Source organism: Thamnophis sirtalis, unplaced genomic scaffold (assembly GCF_051295495.1).
Source record: "Thamnophis sirtalis isolate CommonGarterSnake01/CBP01778 unplaced genomic scaffold, rThaSir2_p1.2 scaffold_7, whole genome shotgun sequence".
Taxonomy (NCBI): Eukaryota; Metazoa; Chordata; class Lepidosauria; order Squamata; family Natricidae; genus Thamnophis; species Thamnophis sirtalis.
Window position 1 is genome coordinate 64,469,211 of NW_028261387.1, and position 20,095 is coordinate 64,489,305.

At 36.4% G+C, this 20,095-nt stretch overlaps 1 protein-coding gene across 4 annotated transcripts; it reads right to left on the reverse strand.

Moving 5' to 3' along the window:
- Window positions 1-1,234: 1,234 nt before the first annotated feature.
- GSS (glutathione synthetase) lies at window positions 1,235-19,967 on the reverse strand. 4 transcript variants are annotated; one of them, XM_014073333.2, is made up of 13 exons: window positions 19,870-19,967; window positions 16,910-17,046; window positions 16,052-16,197; window positions 14,752-14,827; window positions 12,563-12,702; window positions 11,139-11,255; window positions 9,495-9,575; window positions 7,793-7,870; window positions 6,727-6,793; window positions 5,686-5,880; window positions 5,347-5,428; window positions 4,076-4,265; window positions 1,235-1,859 (listed from the first exon to the last, which is right to left on the reverse strand). In XM_014073333.2, the coding sequence occupies exons 2-13, from the start codon at window positions 17,036-17,038 to the stop codon at window positions 1,736-1,738; spliced, it is 1,425 nt and encodes a 474-aa protein (XP_013928808.2). In that variant the 5' UTR covers window positions 17,039-17,046; window positions 19,870-19,967; the 3' UTR covers window positions 1,235-1,735. The 4 variants fall into 4 exon arrangements, with proteins under 4 accessions (XP_013928808.2, XP_087576437.1, XP_013928807.2 ...); XM_087720311.1 differs by having other exon boundaries at window positions 19,766-19,870; XM_014073332.2 differs by lacking the exon at window positions 19,870-19,967 and adding an exon at window positions 19,654-19,863.
- Between the last annotated feature and the right edge of the window lie 128 nt (window positions 19,968-20,095).

Genomic DNA, 20,095 nt, shown 5'->3' on the forward strand with positions numbered 1-20,095 from the left:
AGATTTGAAGTCCACTTATTCTTTTTCAAATTGTGACTATATAAATCTACAGTTTACACTTAGTAAGGCCATACAGGCTATATAGTCATACCAAATTGCTGTCTTTCATATATGCTGATGACAGTAACTAGACTTGCTGGTTTGTTAATAGCAGTAGACTTAGCAGTAGACTTATATACCGCTTCATAGGGCTTTCAGCCCTCTCTAAGTGGTTTACAGAGAGTCAGCATATTGCCCCCAACAATCTGGGTCCTCATTTTACCCACCTCGGAAGGATGGAAGGCTGAGTCAACCCTGAGCCGGTGGGATTTGAACCGCTGAACTGCTGATCTAGCAGTAGCTTGCAGTGCTGCATTTAACCACTGCGCCACCTTGGCTCAATGTAGGATTTATCATTGCATATCAAATATCACACTATAAAATATTTCCAACTTTACAAATATAATACTGGTAAACAGGTCAGAATGTTATGAGCCCCCCCCCCCCTAATAAAACCCCCACTGGTCCTAGGCTAGAACCTTAGGAGGAAAAGTGGGGGTAGCAGACACATAATTGTTACCAATTATTTTTCAGAATATTTTCCAATCGATATCAAGTATATTATTTAGAAAATTATTCCACTGATTCTTAATGCTTATGTCCTCATATAGCTCCATTAATTCTCCAGGGCTGTCCTCTAAAATGCACTGAGTAAGGCTGTAGTCAAGATATCCACGTGCAAAGTGAGATAGTGCTCTTGAATAAAAGAGACATATATAGAGATGTCATCTTTCTAAAGCAAAGTGATAAGGTGTGAAAGGCTGAAAAGATAGTATACGGTCAATGCTATTACAAGAAGAATATTCTGCTTTCTGCCACAAGACAAATTCCATTGTTTCACAGCATTTGGAGATTTAAGAATCTCAGTTAAAAAACACACTACATTAACACATATGTTCCTCACATCAGATGATCTGTTTTCTAAACTTATTACACATTTGCTATTTTTTTCAAGAAGTATTGACACATTTTTTTGTAACCTATCAGTTACTCAGACTTGAGATAGTCAGAACTGATGAGTCTTTCACTATTATTTTTAGCTCAAATTAGTTCTAGCAAAGCTGGCTGCAATAGACGTTTTGCATGTTAAGAGAAGGTTTTGAAATGATTTCCTACTAAACACTCCTTTCACCTTTTTCTTAGGTTTGTTGCTTTATAAAACACGGATGGGTGCAGTGAATCACTGAAACTGAAATGATTTTATGCTTTTTATTATGTCCCTTTACCGAATGTTAGTGATTGTGCATCTTTCAAAGGAGCTCATCAAAAGCACCATAAAAACCAACATGAATACACGATTCTTATTTGTTCTCAGGTCATTTTCAGGCAGAAACAGAGTGAAACAGGAAGTTTCCCCCCAAAAAATGTAATTCTGAAAGTATTTCATTCCTTAATGCTACTTTGAGAAAAATAGAATTACATCTTGAATATGTAGAAAGTTATCAATAATATTTTTTGCTATCAGAAATCCACATGTTCTTTCAGGAGATGCTTATCAGCCAGTTGACCATGATTGTTAAAAGCATATTAGGTCCATGAGGTGTTATCTTTGACAGGATATTGTAGAAAATTTCAATGTAGGTAATTTAGAATCCTCTATTTTCTGAGCAGGACTGCAAATTATTAAAAAGAATTGTTATAAGTTTGATTACAAAATCTGCTATTTGGCAATCATGCCTTTAAAAATGTGTCCTTTTTATATCACATAGGGAGTATCCAAGACAGCAACACCAGCTGCTACTCCACCATCTGCATGTTCCATAGCCTTTGTTCTCAAGAGATGGCCCACATGCTTGTTCATCACAAATTTTTGACCCTGTCTGCAAGGGGAAAAAAAGTATATGTAACATTGTTCAACCTTTTATCTGTAATTTTGTTAGAGTTCCATTAAGCAAAGCTGCTTGATTCTAAGCAGATCATTTGTGTATGTATACTTGCTCAACAATTCTGCAATGGCAAGCCAAAACACTTTAGTGTTCTTATAATATCAATGAAGGTATTTCAGTTGTAGGCAGTGGAAGAATTAATTTATTTAAAGTATATGGCTTAATGCAACATCTGGTGACTTCTAGCACCTAGTTCATCTTTATAGTCGGGAGGTTGATTTGGATCACTCGTTTATTTAGCTTGCTGTTGTCTATTGTGAACAATTCTAGAGACTCTAGTATAATAGTATCTAGTAAAGTATAATACTTTAAGCCACAGCTTCAGATGCCAAGAACTAAAATGTGACTATTTGCATACAAAGTGTGCTCTATCACCAAATATTTTATTAAAGTGCTAAATTAAATTTCACTTCAATATATACGTATATAGTTCTGTACTTGGCACATGATTCAGAGTGTCATACATTATCAATAAACAATCCACTATCTATGTAAGAACAATATAATGAACAAATAATTTACAAAAAGAACAAAAACAGAGGATGTAAAGCAGTGGTAGTCAACCTGGTCCCTACTGCCCACTAGTGGGCGTTCCAGCTTTCATGGTGGGCGGTAGGGATTTGCTGTAACTCTGCTTTATAAATTTTATAAAGTAAAGTTGCTTCCCTACTTTATAAATTACTGTGGAACTGGTGGGTGGTTAGAAAATTTTACTACTAAGAGATACAAAAGTGGGCAGTAGGTATAAAAAGGTTGACTACTCCTGATGTAAAGTATTAGGAAAAATTCAACTAATAGAATCATGCTACTCCTTGACCATGACTGGCAAAAGGACAGATGTTTAATACCTTTCAAAGATAAGCAGTCTGGGCTAATGAACCTCAGGGGGCGGCTGTTCCATCCTCCCCAGAAGATATGGTCTAAATAGGAACTAAATACACCAACCCTGTAGGATCTTATAGCTGAGCAGAAATCATTCAAAATAACCTGGCCCATTGCCGTGAAGGGTTTTATAGGTAAGAATCAGTACCTTCAATTGCAACTGGAAGCTCATAGCAGTGATAATGATAATCAAGGGTAGCCCCATGTAATGCACATGGTAGTAATCTCTCTGAGATGCCCAATGCATGAGTGGTCATAAGCAGGGCCTATAAGTTAGAAGGACCCATATATTGTGCACTACTAGTTCTACTTGAAGAGAGGTGATCCTATCCAGGAAATCTCTGGATCCAGGGAGTACTACAATCGCTAGCTCTTATGAGGGTAGAGTCTGTTCCCCCCCCCCCATCCAAGTCCTTATAGCTTTCACACAATAGTATCACAAGATACACAGTGGAGCCTACTGTCAACTTCTTACAACTGTCATCAACATCTGTGCTGATGTATGACCTTACCCAGCAGTCCAGAAACAGAAGTGGGAAGACAACTGAGCCTTGAGATATTCCACAAAACAAGGGTCTCCGGCTACAACTTTCTCTCCCTTCATTAATGCTAACTGAACTCAAGAGGAAGGAGGAATACTACCTCAATACCATGCCTCCCATTCCCAAATCCCTGAGGTGGTTCAGAAGGATATTTTATCAAACCACCAGATTAATAGATTGGATGCACCAATTTCATTCTGCTTTTCTCACAAATCATCATCAAATGTGATCAATGTTGTCTTCATATCATGTTCAGATAGGAAAACCAACTGAAAGGGATTCACATAATTATGTCTCAGCTAGAGCCCTTTGAAACTGTAGCCTGACCATGTTCTCAACAAGGAGACGGCCAGAGTTGAATCCAGCAATGAGACTTATGAGAAGGTGACAGGCCTGACTTATTCTGAAGTGCAGGTAGGTCCAGCCCCTCTCAAGGAAGAATTCTCCATTGCTTAGACCCAATCTCATGCTACCTCCTGGAAGGTCTTACATGAAACAGGAGGGGCATGGATCTAACATACAGGTGCATGCACTCAACAACACCCAGGAACTGTCCATTTCTTCAGGGCCAACAGGAACAAATACTTCCCAGATAATCACTATTCCTTATGAAATCAATGTGCAGATTTTATCCAAAGTATTAGCAAAAAACTATATATTTTTTACAAATAGATAAGTAGGAATGTAAAATTTTAATATCTCTAGGAATTACAGCCAGTTTCTCACCTGATATAAACTCCAAAGATTCCCAATTCAGACACACATTCTGATACTTTCAGTGGACAATGAGCCCTCAATAAATAATTTAGTGTTGGGAGAACCTTTATCTTATCCATGAGAATATAAGAAGTCCTCTCAGAACTGTCCTTAATTTTCTCCAGAACTTGCTTGAGCTGATCCCCATAGAGATTATTCCCTGGCAATGCAATAGAAGTTAATATTAGACAAAACAAAGGTGCTAATTTGTATGTTAGGTTCTTGTCCTATCCAGCAATATCAAATAATGAAGGACAAATGGAAAGGATAAATAAAGAGAAACTATTAGCAACATTTTACATGGCCAGATTTGCATTTCTCCCCAAAACTGTACAGTACAACATTTGTATGTGTGATCTGATAAAGCATTTTTTTGTATTTGTGGAAGATAACTTCAAAGTGGAATGCCTTTTTATTGCTTAGTTAATGCTAGATTTTTTTGCAGTTTAATAAATGATATTAAGTATTTTAGACAAGACTGCAGATAAGCAGTGATTATGGAATAACTAAATTCTTCCAGCAGAATTATCTTTTACTTAAACTATCAGCAAGCAACATTCTCATTCTTTGGAAGTTTTTAGAATCACCAGTCGGAGATAATTGTGACTGTTAAGTATTATAAAATATTAAAAATTGATAAATTACTCAAGATTTTCTACTTAATATTAGCCCTATTCAGGAGTTTAATTAACTGAAATTGTACAAATAAACTATAACTTTAAAACAAACTATACAAATAAACTGTATTAACAGATAACAGACAATGAAAGCTAACATCCATACCCCTGCTATTGGTTTGCTGAAAAAGATGTGCATATAATGAACTTTTCTGCATTGTGTATGTGTAGTTGTGTATGTGAAGGCTCTCTTCAGATATTTGCATATATGCACATTGATTACAGAACACTTTCTATCGTAAACATGGCATAAATGAAGTTTATGTGACTTTTAAGCTGAATGCCTAAATAGCTCTACTGTTCTGCTATTGTAGAATTTATGTATCTGAAAGTGATTCTGTTTCAGACTTTTGTTATTTGCAATGAAGATATTACAGATTTTTAAAATTAATTATTAGATTTTGGAGCTGAAATTCTGATTCTGAACATATTTAAACCACTACTGGTCAACTCTTAACTTAGATATCTGATGATTTAAGTGGCTGAGTGGTTTTAGAACCAAAACATTATGATTAAAAAATAAATTATTAGAACTTTCATTATACAAGCCCAGCAAATAATTACCTCCTCCTTCTCTTTGTGGTTTTAACACAAATCGGTCTGGGTCAGCAATAGCTGTGGCAACCATCTTATCACCTTCTTCATCCTTGAGAAAAAGAAGACTGTTGCAAAGTAGCCATAGCAAATGCTTAACTTTGGTTTTTAACAACAAAATTCTAGTACGTTTTAAACATACATAATAGCCCTAAGACAAAAAATAAGATTCCCAATTTACCAAAAGATTTTATTAATGGTATATACTTTATATAGTATGTATTATTGCTACTGTGCTCTCCAATTTTGTACTGCATTATAGCATTGCATATATTAAATCTCCAAGTCCGACAACATATTGTTACTTACCATTTCCAAGGAGTAGAGACCTGTGAATGTTGCTCTCAATCGAGCCACTGCTTCTGGTTCACTGGGCAAGAATCTTTCCAGGATTCCTGGTCGGCTGAGCTCCTGCTGAACTTTTTTGGTTCCAACCAGCTGTGTAGCTATATCAGGACACTTAACTGCTCTGGACTTTTCCAGCAATAACCGTGCCTCCCAGTTCTTAAAACAAACAAGGTATCTCACTGCAGATGCTTTTGTAACATATAGTATTTAAGACATTGTACAATGGTTGTTATATCATGCAGCTGAGGAAACGTATATGTTCCTTCTCCCCCTTGCATCTCCATCTCCTGCAATAAACTAAGTAAGAAAAATTAGCACATCTCTACAGAATCTTTTAGTATAAAAACTGATAAAATTATGTATATATTATTACTGTTTAATTAGGTGAAAAGAAACACAGATAACCCTCTGGCTACCTGAATATTAGCAAAAGATATACATAAAATAGATATTTGCAATAGTCGCAAATATCTGTAGTTTGGGTGAAGGATAAGAGTGGAGGTTCGTTCTCCAAGCTCGTGAGAATGAACCTTCATCCTCCTAAAAATATCTCTTTATCCACTGAAATAGCCAGCCTGCATTTGACATGTCAGTCAAAAGTACCCTGCTATTAAACTTAAAAATTCCTCCTCCCCTCTTCCAATTGAAATCACTTCAGAACTTTTCTCATTGTTTTATGAATAATTTAGAAAGTCATATGAGCATTCTAGCAATGTTTTTTGAAATGGCAATGAACTATTGAAATTAATTTAGAAAAAGACAGCAACTATCACAGGAAGAACTGAATAATTTTCAGTGAGTTTATTTCATAGCTCATGGTCCCAACTCTGTTTAGAATAATTTCATTTTAATGTATACAAAACTTCTGCATTACTTCTATTTAATTATTATATGATTGGTATTGTTGCAGTTCATCCTGAAATATGTGATAATTGTCTAAATGGTCCTTAAAATAAATTATATACCTTATGCCTAGCTGCCAAAGATCATTACGGTACTAACCTGTTCATTATAACTTCCTGGCATATAGCCTTCCCTGTAATATACCACTGCTACTTCCTCCCCATCTCTGAAACAGAACAAAATATATAAGTACTTTGCTCCATTTTTAAGCCCTCCATTACTCAAGCTTCTCTCCCCCACCCCACCCTCTCTCACCCACACAAAAAATGTGCAATACATTCCATTACTGCAAAGTAGATTTCTATTCATTTTGAATGCTTTGATTACATCTTCAAAAACATTACATTCAGTTACTGAAATATTGTAAAATCAGTGTTATCAAACAGATCATTCTTTTATAGTTCTACTGATAAATATAACTGATGTCCAACCTTTCAGGGAATTAGGGTACAACTAGATGTATTAAGTAACTGAAACTGCTTTAATAGTAACCAGGATATCAATCACTTAAATCCTTGAATGAACTCTATTTCCACCAGTACTAATTTAGCCATTCATTAGTTACTTATTTAAAATTTTATTTCACATATCAAGTTAAAAATAATTTTTGATTTATATTCTGGTGAATGTGATGTGAACATTTCCAAATACCTGACATTATTTTTTAACAAATGCAACATAAATATTTTTATGCTCAAAGACTACAGATACATGAAAATTAAGCTCACATATGAGCTATCCATGCCCTAATAATCTAAAATTTTAGTTTAATCCTTGTTTAACAAAATATTTTGCTTAATCCTTTCTATTCTATGTTGCTGGGAGAAAGAATTGGGAAATCACCATCTGTTCCTATGAGGGATACTATTAAACATGTTATCTGGCTGATAGTTACTGCTCTGTGCCAACCGCAAAAAACTGCTTTCCATGTTGAGGAAAGATCTTTGGAAGGTGAGACACTGCAAAGAAACTGGCCTTCTCAAGCTATGGAAAATGTCAGTTAAAAACAGGCTAATATGTTGTGGCCTTGATTCAACAAAGCTTTTCTAAAATGACATTAGAGGCTGAATGTAGGCAAGATAATTTTCCACCTAAGATAATTAATATATTGTATTACCACTAGGGTTTAACAAAATTCAGCGGCAGACCTATGGGTGCTACTTACATATACAGTTTCTTTTCACTGTCCAAAGATGCTTTTTCAAACACATCTTTAAAACTTTTTCGGATCACCTTGATATTCCTTAGGGTGCAAGAAAGACAAGAAGAACTGGAATTTTAAACAGAAATCAAGGGCTTCCATTTTATGTGGAAAAGATAACATATTTTCCTCACCTAAGTACCCATACCAAAAGACAAGATTGCTGATGAAGAATCAGAACAGCTTCTGTAAAGGTAAATCTGACCCCATTTATCTTTTAGAATTAATGGGACATAGTGGGAACATCAAAGAGAAGACATTTGTATTACGAGGAGGGACAGAGTGCCTCTTCATAACACAAATCTATTATCTAATCTATTGATTACTAATATGTTTCATTTGATAACATACAGATATGCCTATTATTGGGTTAAGTTTCACTTGGCCTGCATTAATGAAATAGCTTTTCTTTGGCCAGAGTTCACAATCTTTTTACTTACTTGGAAAAATTTCACATAGGATTAGGATGAGTTTGGCCAGGCAACTCTAGCAGTGTAGGTTGACTCTGACATGTTGATCATAACATTAGTTGACAATATTATCTTAAGATGTAGAACACTGATATGCTTTTCTTCTAAACTTCAGATGACTATTATTTTCTGTAGTAGGCATCCAATGTAAACTGGACTAATATAAAACAATGTTTTGGTTAAATCCTGAGCCACAGCTGCCGAGGAGGAAGTTACATGGCCATGTGGCAGCACTAATGTCCCAATGGCTATGTTCAGCTACTATATTTGATTTTGGAGGTCCTGGTAGCTGAGAAATATCATACATTGTCATCTCCCTTTCTTTATTAATAAAATCTATATGCATTATCATCACAAAGCATACATTTTTTTGTACTTTTGAAACAGGAAAAAAAATTAAAAATCTTTGCAGACAAAAAACAAATAGCTAGCAGAATTCAAGCTGGAAAATGAAACTGCTCTTTGCAATGAAGTGAGAATCTCCCAGGACAGAAAACAGTTAAAATTCTGGGACTGCATATCAACTCAACATTCCAAAATCAAGGAAGATGATGAGAGCAAACCATGTTTGTATTTTTCACAAGAAACTGAATGGCCTTGTTCATAGACCATACTTTTATTATTATTACTTTGGACAGCAGAGAGCTGTTACGTATAAGATAGTGAAGTTATTAAAAGGAATGTGCCTGAGATTTTGGAAGAGAAGGATATTGGTTGTTGCCCTTTTTATTTTATTTTTTAAAGTTTGTTACTTAGTGGCTTATTTCCCCTCATTTCATAGCATAATTCCTGGCGCTTCAAAAAAAAGGTTTAGAAGTTGCATGAAGCTATGAGTTTCTAAGCCTTGTTTTAATAATTTTAAATTTTGAACATTTATCTTCAAAATATATTTTAAGCAACCAAATATAAATGGTGTAAGCTCTCACAGAATGAATTTAATAGCAGAGATATATAAAGTATTCAGATTTGAAATACACCATTTCAATTGCAAAAAGCATTTCCACCTTAAGTGTAAAACAGCTATTTCAAGTACAAAGCAGGAATGTTTGGGGAATTTTTAAAAGTGTTTCTAGATCAGAAAAAGGAATTCTGTTTCAAACTCAAAATACCTATTTCAAATTTGAAACATTCAGCTTAAGATATTTTGCCCAGCACTACTGAATAGCATGATAATCCTAACTATATGAGACTGTTACCTTATCCATAGTTCATTTTCTATACAACGTTGGTCAAAAATATTTCTCTGAGCCTCTTCAACCAGAAACATCACCATTGCTCTGAAATAAAAATATATTATGTAGTAATTGCAGTAATTAAAGTATTCTAATTTTGAAATACATTATTCAGTGTTTATTATATGTTGTGCAACACCCAGAAACAAGGATTGGCAATCTGCAAGAATACAAAGGCAAAATGTGCTTCTACAAATCCAGTGCTATGTTCCTAGAAGCAGTGCAATTTTTATGCTCTTAAAAAAAAAGTAAATATAAGAAAACAGATGCAGTAAAGCTAAACTAGACGTAATACATTAATTTTCCTTAAAAATAATGCGTCTCATCCTCCCAGTATTATCAGTCTCATATTTCTTCTAGTCCTCAATCTTTTAAAATTGTTTTTGCCACCCATAAAAAACAATCTACAAAAATAATCTCCTCTTTGTACACTTATGTATACATAATCTCAGTCTTTATGCAATCCTCTGGGGTGTTTGGGATCGTCTCCTATTTGTCTCTTTGCTTACAATATGGTTGTCCATCCTTTACATATAATACAATAAATATTGCATGGCCTCGCTCCACTTCCTGTTTATTTCCACTGATTTTTTTGAAGCTCCAGGCATAGTCTTCTGTTACTGTTCTACTAATATTCTACTTGCTGCCTCTTATTGCCTTCAATCGTGGTTTCAAAGATCACTACTACTACTATTCATGGATTATTGAAATGCATCCTAAATGGAGCTACCCTTGAAGGTCATGTGGCGGCTGCAGCTGGTCCAAAATATGGCAAGGTCGGCAGTAAGTAGTATGCTATGATATGCCCAAAGCAGTTGACATTTACTGATTTGCAAACTACACTGTTACTAGATGGCGTCCAGGTACAATTATAAAGCCTTTCATGACATAGGGCCAGGTTATTTGAGGAGTTGCCAATTCCTCCAATGGTTTCTGCCCATCTGATGAGATTAGGCAGAATGGGTGTACTTTACGTTCCTTCAATTAAACCTAGGAAGCATGCCTTCTTTGTCACAGGGCATCACTTATCGTATTTTTTAGAGTATGAGATGCACCTTTTTCTCTCAAAAAAGGGGCTGAAAATCTGGGTGCATGTTATACACTGAATACCGCATTTTTTGTCTCCTGAAACCCTGCCCCCTTCACCATGGTTGTGCATAGCCTTTTGGAGGCTTTCAGAGTGCTCCTGGGGCGGGCAGAAATAGAGCGAAAAATGGACCAGTTTTTTTGCTCAATTTTGCCCCCTGAGTCCCCAGGAGCACTCTATAAACCTCCATATGGCCATGCATGACCTTTTTTTGGACAAAAACTGGCCCTGTTTTCATTGAAAATGGGCCGTTTTTGCTTGTTTTTGCCCTCCTCTCAGGAGCATTCTACAAGCCTCCTAAAGGCTATTCATGCCCCCTTTAAAAAAAAACAGGTCTGTTTTCGTGAAAAACGGGCTGTTTTGGGGAGGTCTGCAGAGTGCAAAAAAAATTTTTTTTAAACTTGCCTCTTCAAAACCTTGGTGCACCTTATAATCCAGTGCATCTTATACTCCCAAAAATATGGTATTCATAAAAATAACATGCACAGCTATGCAGATATTTTATAGGCTGCTTATCTTACTTATCTGAGCCATAGAGTTCCCAAGCTCTTGCAATGCCCATGGCAATTCCTTTCGATGGATTATTGGAAAGCAATTTTGAGGCTTCCTTTGATTTCCCCAAAACATTCAGCACATGCCTATGATTGGGATACATAGATACAGAATTCATAAAGATTGAGAATACACAACTGCCAGGACAAAGCAATTAGAGAGATAAAAGACATAAACACTTTTTGAAACACACACTGTAAAAGTCCTTCATGAGTAATGCACATATATACAAAACATTTTCACTTGCAAAATTAAAGCAAGCATGGAAAGATTATCATTGCCATATATTTTGTAGTCAAAGCATCAATTTATTCAAGGTTTCCATTCATAAATGTCATTATAAAATACATTCTGAACTTGGCAACATGTTTTATTAAGGAGAAAACCACAACCCACCAAAATGGCAGGGCAAGCTACAGTATATAAACAGAAAACAAACTCATTCACTCACTCTGATTTTATCTAGTTGTACAATGAAACATCTCCAAGCACAAAATCAACTTCAGAGAGCACCAAGGAGTTTAAGCCTGAGCTACTTATACTCCATTGTATTGAAACTGTCTGTCTTTTATAACTGCACCTTACAAGCACAGCAACAATAATTCAAGGCAAAATTCAGATGAAGAATCTAATTTTTTTATTTTTATTAAAAGAAGTAAGCATAGAGAATCATTTATGATATTGATCATTAGAAGGATTCAGAATTTCCTCTGATGCCTTTGCACTTGCAGTGGGAATATACCAAGAGAAAGGACCTCTGCCATGGTGCTTAATATATTGGATGAGCAATGAGCTCACAAGCAGGTTGTTGTGTAGATGAGAAGATGGCAGCTTTGGATTCAAGTTTTTATTTATTTATTTATTCCATTTATATACCATCCATCTCTCTGTCAAGTGATTCTGGGTAGCTCACAATATCAAAAAGCAAGTACAAAAAATTAACAACCTCTTCAGTGCCCCAGGCCAAATGGCAGAGCCAGGTTTTGAGACTTTTTCAAGCCAAGAAGATAGGAGTGGATCTCATCTTGAGGGCCATGATGATTCAGAGGGTGGATATAGGTAACTTACATTTTCAGATGGATCTTGACTAAGGCATTTCAACTATGCTTTCCCCATGCACTTCTGCTCTATCTGAGCCAGCCAAAAACTTAGTGATACATGATAAATGTATAAAATGATAAATGTATAAGAATTGAAAACTTGCTGGATGAAATCCACAAGGTGAAGGGCAAATCTTCAGCATTTTACATAGCTTTAAGTCATCCCTATTACAGAATAGAAATAGCCCTGAATAAATATTAACAAGCAAGCAAAGCAAAACAGAATTCCAGTCAACTTTGCTGTGCTAAAATCATACACAGTGAAAGAACGCAAGTTTGCATGGCAACCTTACCGGTGTACTGTAGTGGTTCGAGATGTGAGGCCTCCAAAGCTTGCAGCAATGGTGTTTATCTCTACTTGTTTTAGAGCTGGAGAACCATCTGCGCCATAGTCAAACATGTAATCAGAGCGATTGATTCCTAAAACCAATGACTAAGTAAGATAGAAACAGAAGTAAGACAAAAAGTTGCCACTATAGCAGAAGCTATAGTGTCAAGTGTTCCAAGTATTCCAAAAGGACATTTACTCTGCATTATTATTCATCGAACATCAATTTATTTGTAAGTTTATTAAATGCATTGAGCACTTAACCATAATATAATCCACATAGCAGTTCTGGTACTAGGTTCATGTTTCTATTGGGACTGACTGGCAAGGGAAGTTTTAAAGGAGAGCTTTTCTAATGGTATTAGGATGAAGGTTTAGGGTTAGGTGTCCATGGGATTGGCTGATATAAATGGTTACATTGCTTTGTACAGCACATTGTGCACTGAGCCAAGGTGGCGCAGTGGTTAAATGCAGCACTGCAGGCTACTGCTAGATCAGCAGTTCAGCGGTTCAAATCCCACCGGCTCAGGGTTGACTCAGCCTTCCATCCTTCCGAGGTGGGTAAAATGAGGACCCAGATTGTTGGGGGCAATATGCTGACTCTCTGTAAACCGCTTAGAGAGGGCTGAAAGCCCTATGAAGCGGTGTATAAGTCTACTGCTATTGCTATTGTAATAATCCATATGGGAGTGGACTAGTGCATGAGCAACTGTGAGACTCTCCAAATTTTAGATCACTTTCCCACTGCTTTGATAGGAAAACTGGATTGGGTATGTGACCACTATCTTGTGTCAGGTTCTGGATCACTTGGGATAATCCAAACCGGGCATGGATGCCTGGAATTTCTGAGCCACATCAGATCCCCTCCCAGGAAATGCAGACTGAAATCACAGGATAAGCAACCATTTATCATTTGCTGAAGTTTTAAATCGGTCTCTGATTCAGCATGTATGCTAGTTTTATTGTAAGTATTTAGGGTAAATGGTAGTCAGAATTATATAGGATAACTTGTTTCAATAACTTGGTGGTTCAGATGATCCTCAATTAGCAACCACTTGTTCAGTGACCAAACTTATGACAGTGCTGAATGAATGTTACTTATGATTGGTCCTTGAAAGTTCTAGCCATTGCAGTACTCCTGTAGTCATTTGACTGTAATTTTGGAACCTTCCCCGCTGGTTTCTCACAAGCAAAGTCATTGGGGAAGTTGGTAGGAAATCAGATGTTGCAATCTTATGAGGTCCTCATTTAATTGTCTGTGATTTACTTAATGCTAATTGGAAACAGTCAGAACTGCAATCACTACGTGGCATAGTCATGTAAGGTCAAGCTTTATGACTGCCTAACTTTGCAGCAGGAATTACTATTTTTAAGCGAGGACTACCTGTCCTCTGTTATGATAGGGATTGCCTGACAAGATAACGTTTAGGGTACTTTCCCCTAGAATTAGGGTTAGGTTTCTTTTTTGCTTTACACTTACATTTAATGTGAAGGTTACTTTTTTAGTGAATGTAGAAATATTACAGTTATGTTTAGGAGCTGCTTACTAGTAAAATTTGTAAGTTAAAATTCCGTATTGGCAGGGGTAGGAGAAATTAGGGTCACAGTTAGGGATTTTTGACAACTTGGTTTTATTTTCATGTGAGGATAAGCTTTAGGTTGATTTACTGAACTCGTGTCAGAACTCCGAGGCACTTCCAGGTGGAAAGGATTAGCCGGTGACATTACCGTTGCCTGGGCAGTGCCCAGTTGAGGGCTCCTTTCATGTCCCCAGCAGGAGCTGGCGTGAAGGAAGGGGGTTTGCTAACCTCCAACCCAAAATACTAACCACGCGAGTCACCATGCTCCAGACTGATTTATGCGAAATGGAAATGTTAGGTTTATGTTACATGAGGACTATCTGTCAAGGCAAAAAAAAAAAAAAATGCTAGTAGGGCAGTAATCTAGGGTTAGATTTCCTTGAGGTCCAAGATTGTATTTAGTAAGTGGATAAAACATTCATTTATTCCTCTTATTTATGTAGCTGCTCATTTCACAATAAACTCTGGGTGGCGTTGGGGTGAGTCATCATTATTATTGATATTTTTAAGTTTAATGCTATAAGGATGACGTATTAGAAATAAATCAGCCGCTTTAATCGTTTTTATGAAATACCTGAGCAATTCCTTCATCCAAAACCTGCTTGTAAATTTTAAACAGTTGAGCTGTAAAGTCATCCACTTTAAGGATACTAGGAAGAAGTAGAAAACAGAGATCATATGTAGAATGTATAAAAAAGACACAAAGTAACATTGAAATTTTCAGTTCCCTAGAATTCTTCACAAGTTAAGGAATTATAAAAATACAAGGGACAGAGAAATCCAAATATTAGACCAAATAATTTAGAGTGATGTTTTTTCCTCCATACCTTTTTCTAATATATTTGTGGAGCAAAGTTGCTCATTACATAAAATAGCTTATCAGGAAAAGAATTTATACCATATTAGGAAAATAAGATTTATTACTAGGAAGATTTTTTTTCATCAGTTTTTCCTCAGTTTACTGCATAATGCAGCTGTTATTTATCTTAAAAATCCAGTTTTTCATATTTCTGATGCTATTTGGACCTACAGCAACTTATGTGCAAAAAATTTATGTGTAAAAAAAAATCCCCTCAAAATGTACACATGAATTTTCAGCAAAAACATAATGCCTGGGAATTCACATTATGTATTTCCAACTGTCATGTAACCACAAGAATCACAAGACCATTCAGGTGACAGTGTATAGCGATCTTGGAATCTATAATATATATAGTGCTTAAACATAACATAAGATGAAATGAAATGCTAGTTGATATTATTTACTTAGAACTACATTCATAACATGTTTCCTTAGTTTTGCAAACAATTAGACAAATATCACAGGAATAAAATAGGCAGAGAGAGTAGCCTGATGGTGAGCAATGAGGAAGAATATATGAATGTTCCTTCCACATTCCACTAAATCAATTTTAATATAAGTTGTCCTCACTTAATAGCCATAATTAATTAGAACCCACAACTGAGTTGCTAAGCAACATATGGTCATTAAATGAGGCATCATGTGACTGTGCCTGACTTATGAGATCAGTTCCACTGCAGCTGTAATTCATCTGCAATCATTAAAAATAATATGTGATCATGACTTGCAACTGCTGGCTTCTCTCCATTGATTTTGCTTGTCAGAAGTTGGCTGTGAAGCTTGCAAATGGTAAACACGTGCCAGTTTAAAAGCACCTAAATCAAAATCACCTGACCACGGGGCACTGGAACAGTTGTAACCTCAAGGACCATATGTAAAGCTACTTTTCCAGCACTCGTAAATTTGAAAAGTCACTATACCGGGAAGTTGTTAACTGAGGATTACTCATCCAGCAACTATGAAAATTGCAACCGAAACACTATTTTTCTTAATATGCGATGGGCAGACAAACCTGGCAAGAGTGCACTCTAGAAATTCTGTATCCTGGCTAACTTTATCCACTAGGAGGTTAAAATCTTGTTGAACGGAATAGGCTTGTTCAAGCAGACTTGCTGGTACTGGAGATGGGAACAGTGTAAAAGGTGCAAAATTCACAACCTGTTAAAACAAGGAAAAACAATGAATATGCTGCCTTTGAACACTTTGAACAAGTAATGAAATGGAGCTCTTTCTAATCTTGAAAGCATACTGGAAGTATGTAGGGGAGGAAACTTAATATCATTATAGCAGAATTATATTGACAGCATTATGTACAGTACTTTCAGAAGCTGAGCTTTAATGGAAACAAGTGTTCCCTAAATAATGTAGCTACAAAGGAAAGGAAAATGAAAGCAAATAAAAGAAACAAAGCTTTTGATGTATGTTGTGTCACTGTGGCCTGCTTGCACGCATTGGATCACTACATGCGGTCAGATTCGTTAATGGTACCATACATGAAAAAAATTATCACATGTAGACAACTTACTGAGAACTTTGCTTTACATGCAGATAATTGTCAGCTATCTTCACTGACCAGTATATTATCTACCCATTAAGGTTTGAAAATATATAAAATAATAGTGGAAAATGAGCAGTATATATAACAAATGTAAAATAGATATGTTTTCTATAGAACAAACAAGTAAAAATCAATCCAGTAATAAAGGATGTATAATTAATAAAGTTGTAGGGGGTATAGATATAGTTAAATAACTGCTGAGTAATACTACAATATTGCTATACAATAAAATAAATACTTGTTTTAAGATCTGTCAAGTAGGTACATGGTATTACAAAGATTTTGCAACATGAATTCTAGTTTTGAACTTACATCAGAAGCATTGGGGTCATCTTTAGTCCTCATTAGAACACCTTCAAGTAATGCTACGTCTATTGCAATAGGAGCCACATATTGAATGAGCTGCACATTTTGCAAAATATCTTTCCAAAGCGTAGTCATTGCAAAGACTGAAAAAGATACAATAAAATTCTAAAAATATTATTTTATACACGCACACCCCACCAACATGATGTGTATTAGAAAAACAAGATTCAATATCCATTAAAAACATCATACTGTAATTAATTAAAAAATCCAGGGTGAAATCATGTAATATTAAACTGTATAACACATTTAAAAAGTTCAGAAGCTCGATATTTAACAATGCAAATGGTTAGCAAAAGGCAGATGGGAACATAATCAAATTTTAAAGATTGGTTTAAAATTTGCACAATGTGTTAGAATGAATTTCTATAGGTTTGAGCCATCACCAAGAAGTTGATCTGATTCATAGATATAATTATGTAACTTAGTCCTAAAAACACACCATCTATCTAATATATACCTGGGAATACATCCCCCCCAAAATATAGTGGTACTTTATACAGGAGAATCTAAAGTCTTTTAGTGAACTTCACACTTGATTAAAGACATGAGAGTACATATCTAACTCTCAGATCCAAGATATAAGTTCACAGAGAGTTAAGAGGCTGATCTTTAAATCTGATTATTTTTACTGAAGTAAATGTAAAAACAAATGAATTACAAAATTCATGGGTGGCATAGATAGCAATTTTCCTTCCAATTACACACAGGCACATACATACACAAGAGAAACATTGTTTTACAGAAATATACTAAATGATTCCTAAATACATAGTTATGAAGCACTTCAAAATGAAATAGTATTGTAGATAAAAATCAGATTTTCATGACTACTAGACAACAGAATGAGTAGAATACACTATTGAAGTATCATTATATTCTCTCCATCCCCAGAACTTTCCTCTTTGTTAGTATAGATTTCACATAGTCATCAATTTATGCTGCCTTTTGTAACAATGTCTGTGCCTATGTAACCTGCATCTGAGCTCCAACAGTACATTTTTTCACGTATCTCTATTTGTGAGATACAGAAACATCCTATAACAATCATGCTAGAAAAAATGCATCAACTGAATATCTTTTTAGGGGAAATCCCCAATTTCTGATTATTTTTAGTGTAATAACAAAGTTCATCTGGCAGTTATTCCTCTGGGCAAAGCAGTAATCTATTAACAATGTTTAATCTATTAACAATAATTATGAGGCATATCTCCATGAGCCAGTAAGTAAAATAATGAATCTCTATAGGTATGGATCTTGACAGTTTATGTCAGAACAGCGATTAAATCTTTTAAACAGAAACCCAGACTAATGGAAGTAGTTTGTTAAAAGGGAACTTTATGCTAAGTAATGTAACCACTCGATAATATTAAGTTACTTTAGAAAGAATTTAAGTTACTTACTTGAACAAGTATAAACAACTTTATCAGGTTAGTAAAGTACCTATTATAACTTGCAACCTTATGCCTTATTGGAAGAAATCTGGATAGCTACACTGTAATAAGTTAAAACCCATCTCTCTCCTAGAAAATGAAATATCCTAAGAAATACTGAAAAGGCAGAATATTACATTTCCCTGGATGTGAAAAGGGAGAAACATGTTTTAATGACAAAGTAGCTCCCTGCAGCTTCCTGCCTATCCCCCTTTGTTAATGGGCCATTAAGATGCCCAAGCCAGTCCCTTTACATAATAAAGAGTTCCCCCCTTCAGTTCTGGGGTGATGGAATCAAGGCATGCTAGTATTAGCCCATGCTAGTATCACTACATGGCATGTGAGAACTCAACCACACCTGGACTCAGCCTAGAGAGTTGCCCCTGCATGGCCCCATGGGAGTCTGACAACCAATCAGAATACATTTCTTACACAGGAACAGGAAGCAGAGAGGTGGGGCCGAACAGAGTATTAAAAAACCTAGCAAGCCCCTCCTCTCGCTCTCTTCTTCACCAACACCTGGAAGCATGTGATCACCTTTTCCCCCAGGACCTCAAGCCATGTGGTCCTGTCCATCATTAAACCATCTTTCTAAGCAGCCTCCATGTTTTCAGTGTCTTTTTCCACACTTAGAACTGAACTCAGAAGGACATTTCTTCCAACAACACACATTGCAATAATTCATTTTCATTCTGTTACAAAGGAAGTGTGAAAAAAATACAAGACCAATTCCATTTATTAACATAATATCAAATATCTGCGACTGATACCATGGAAGAAAAAATTCAATTGTTTGTGAAACACACTAGTATTGTTTTAACACCAATTAAAATAAACGAAAGCAAAAAAAGGAGGGGGAACATCTCAATTGTCGGTAAGCAAATGCTGAATCATCTATGGCCTGTCTCTAGTTAATAAGTGTTTTTAATCACTCTTTTCCGCATCTTTTAGAATAGAGCTCCCCCATTCCCAGTCGGGAACCTGTGGACCTGAAGTGCCTTCCTTCCCATCATGATGAATTGACAATTCCGTTATGGTAGTTTTTAAAAACTCTAAAGCCAGGTTTGTCTTCCATGATTGACCTCTGCACCCCAGATACTGGCTAGCTTTGGCCCCGGTCCACTTCTGTTTCCCGAAGCCCCCTCGGCAGAGGCTTAACTCTTCAGACACCCGCCCATCCCGATTCATTGTCAGAAAGGACAAGCGCTGCTCTGCGTCCTTCTGCCCTCAATAGTCCCGCACCCCTCGTTTTGTCACCTGAGAAAGGCTGTGGGTTAATGGGCACCACTGGGTCCTCCCATTTCTCCCTTCCAGTGGGTGAGGAAAGGCGCCGGTCGCTACATCCTCGGCTCAGAGCACTGATACTCACTAACACACCGCGCCCGTTCCGCGGATTTAAATTTCTACGCAACCATTGAAAGACAGAAGACATATATCCCGCCGCCCAGGCACCCCACCTGCCCACCACGGTACCTGAGACCACTCTGACCGGAATCCACAACTATGTCCGCTCAGACAGGCCCTCGCAGATTGGCTACTCTTCCAGCCTATCCACGAACACCAATACCCTTTGCACTGATTGACAGGAGTGTAATCATATCGGAAAAGCACGCTCACACAAAAAAGGCGAATGCCGAGGAGAAAAGGCGGAGCCTCTGCAAATTCGGAGGCGGGTCCCGGCGCCTTCCCCTCCTCCCTT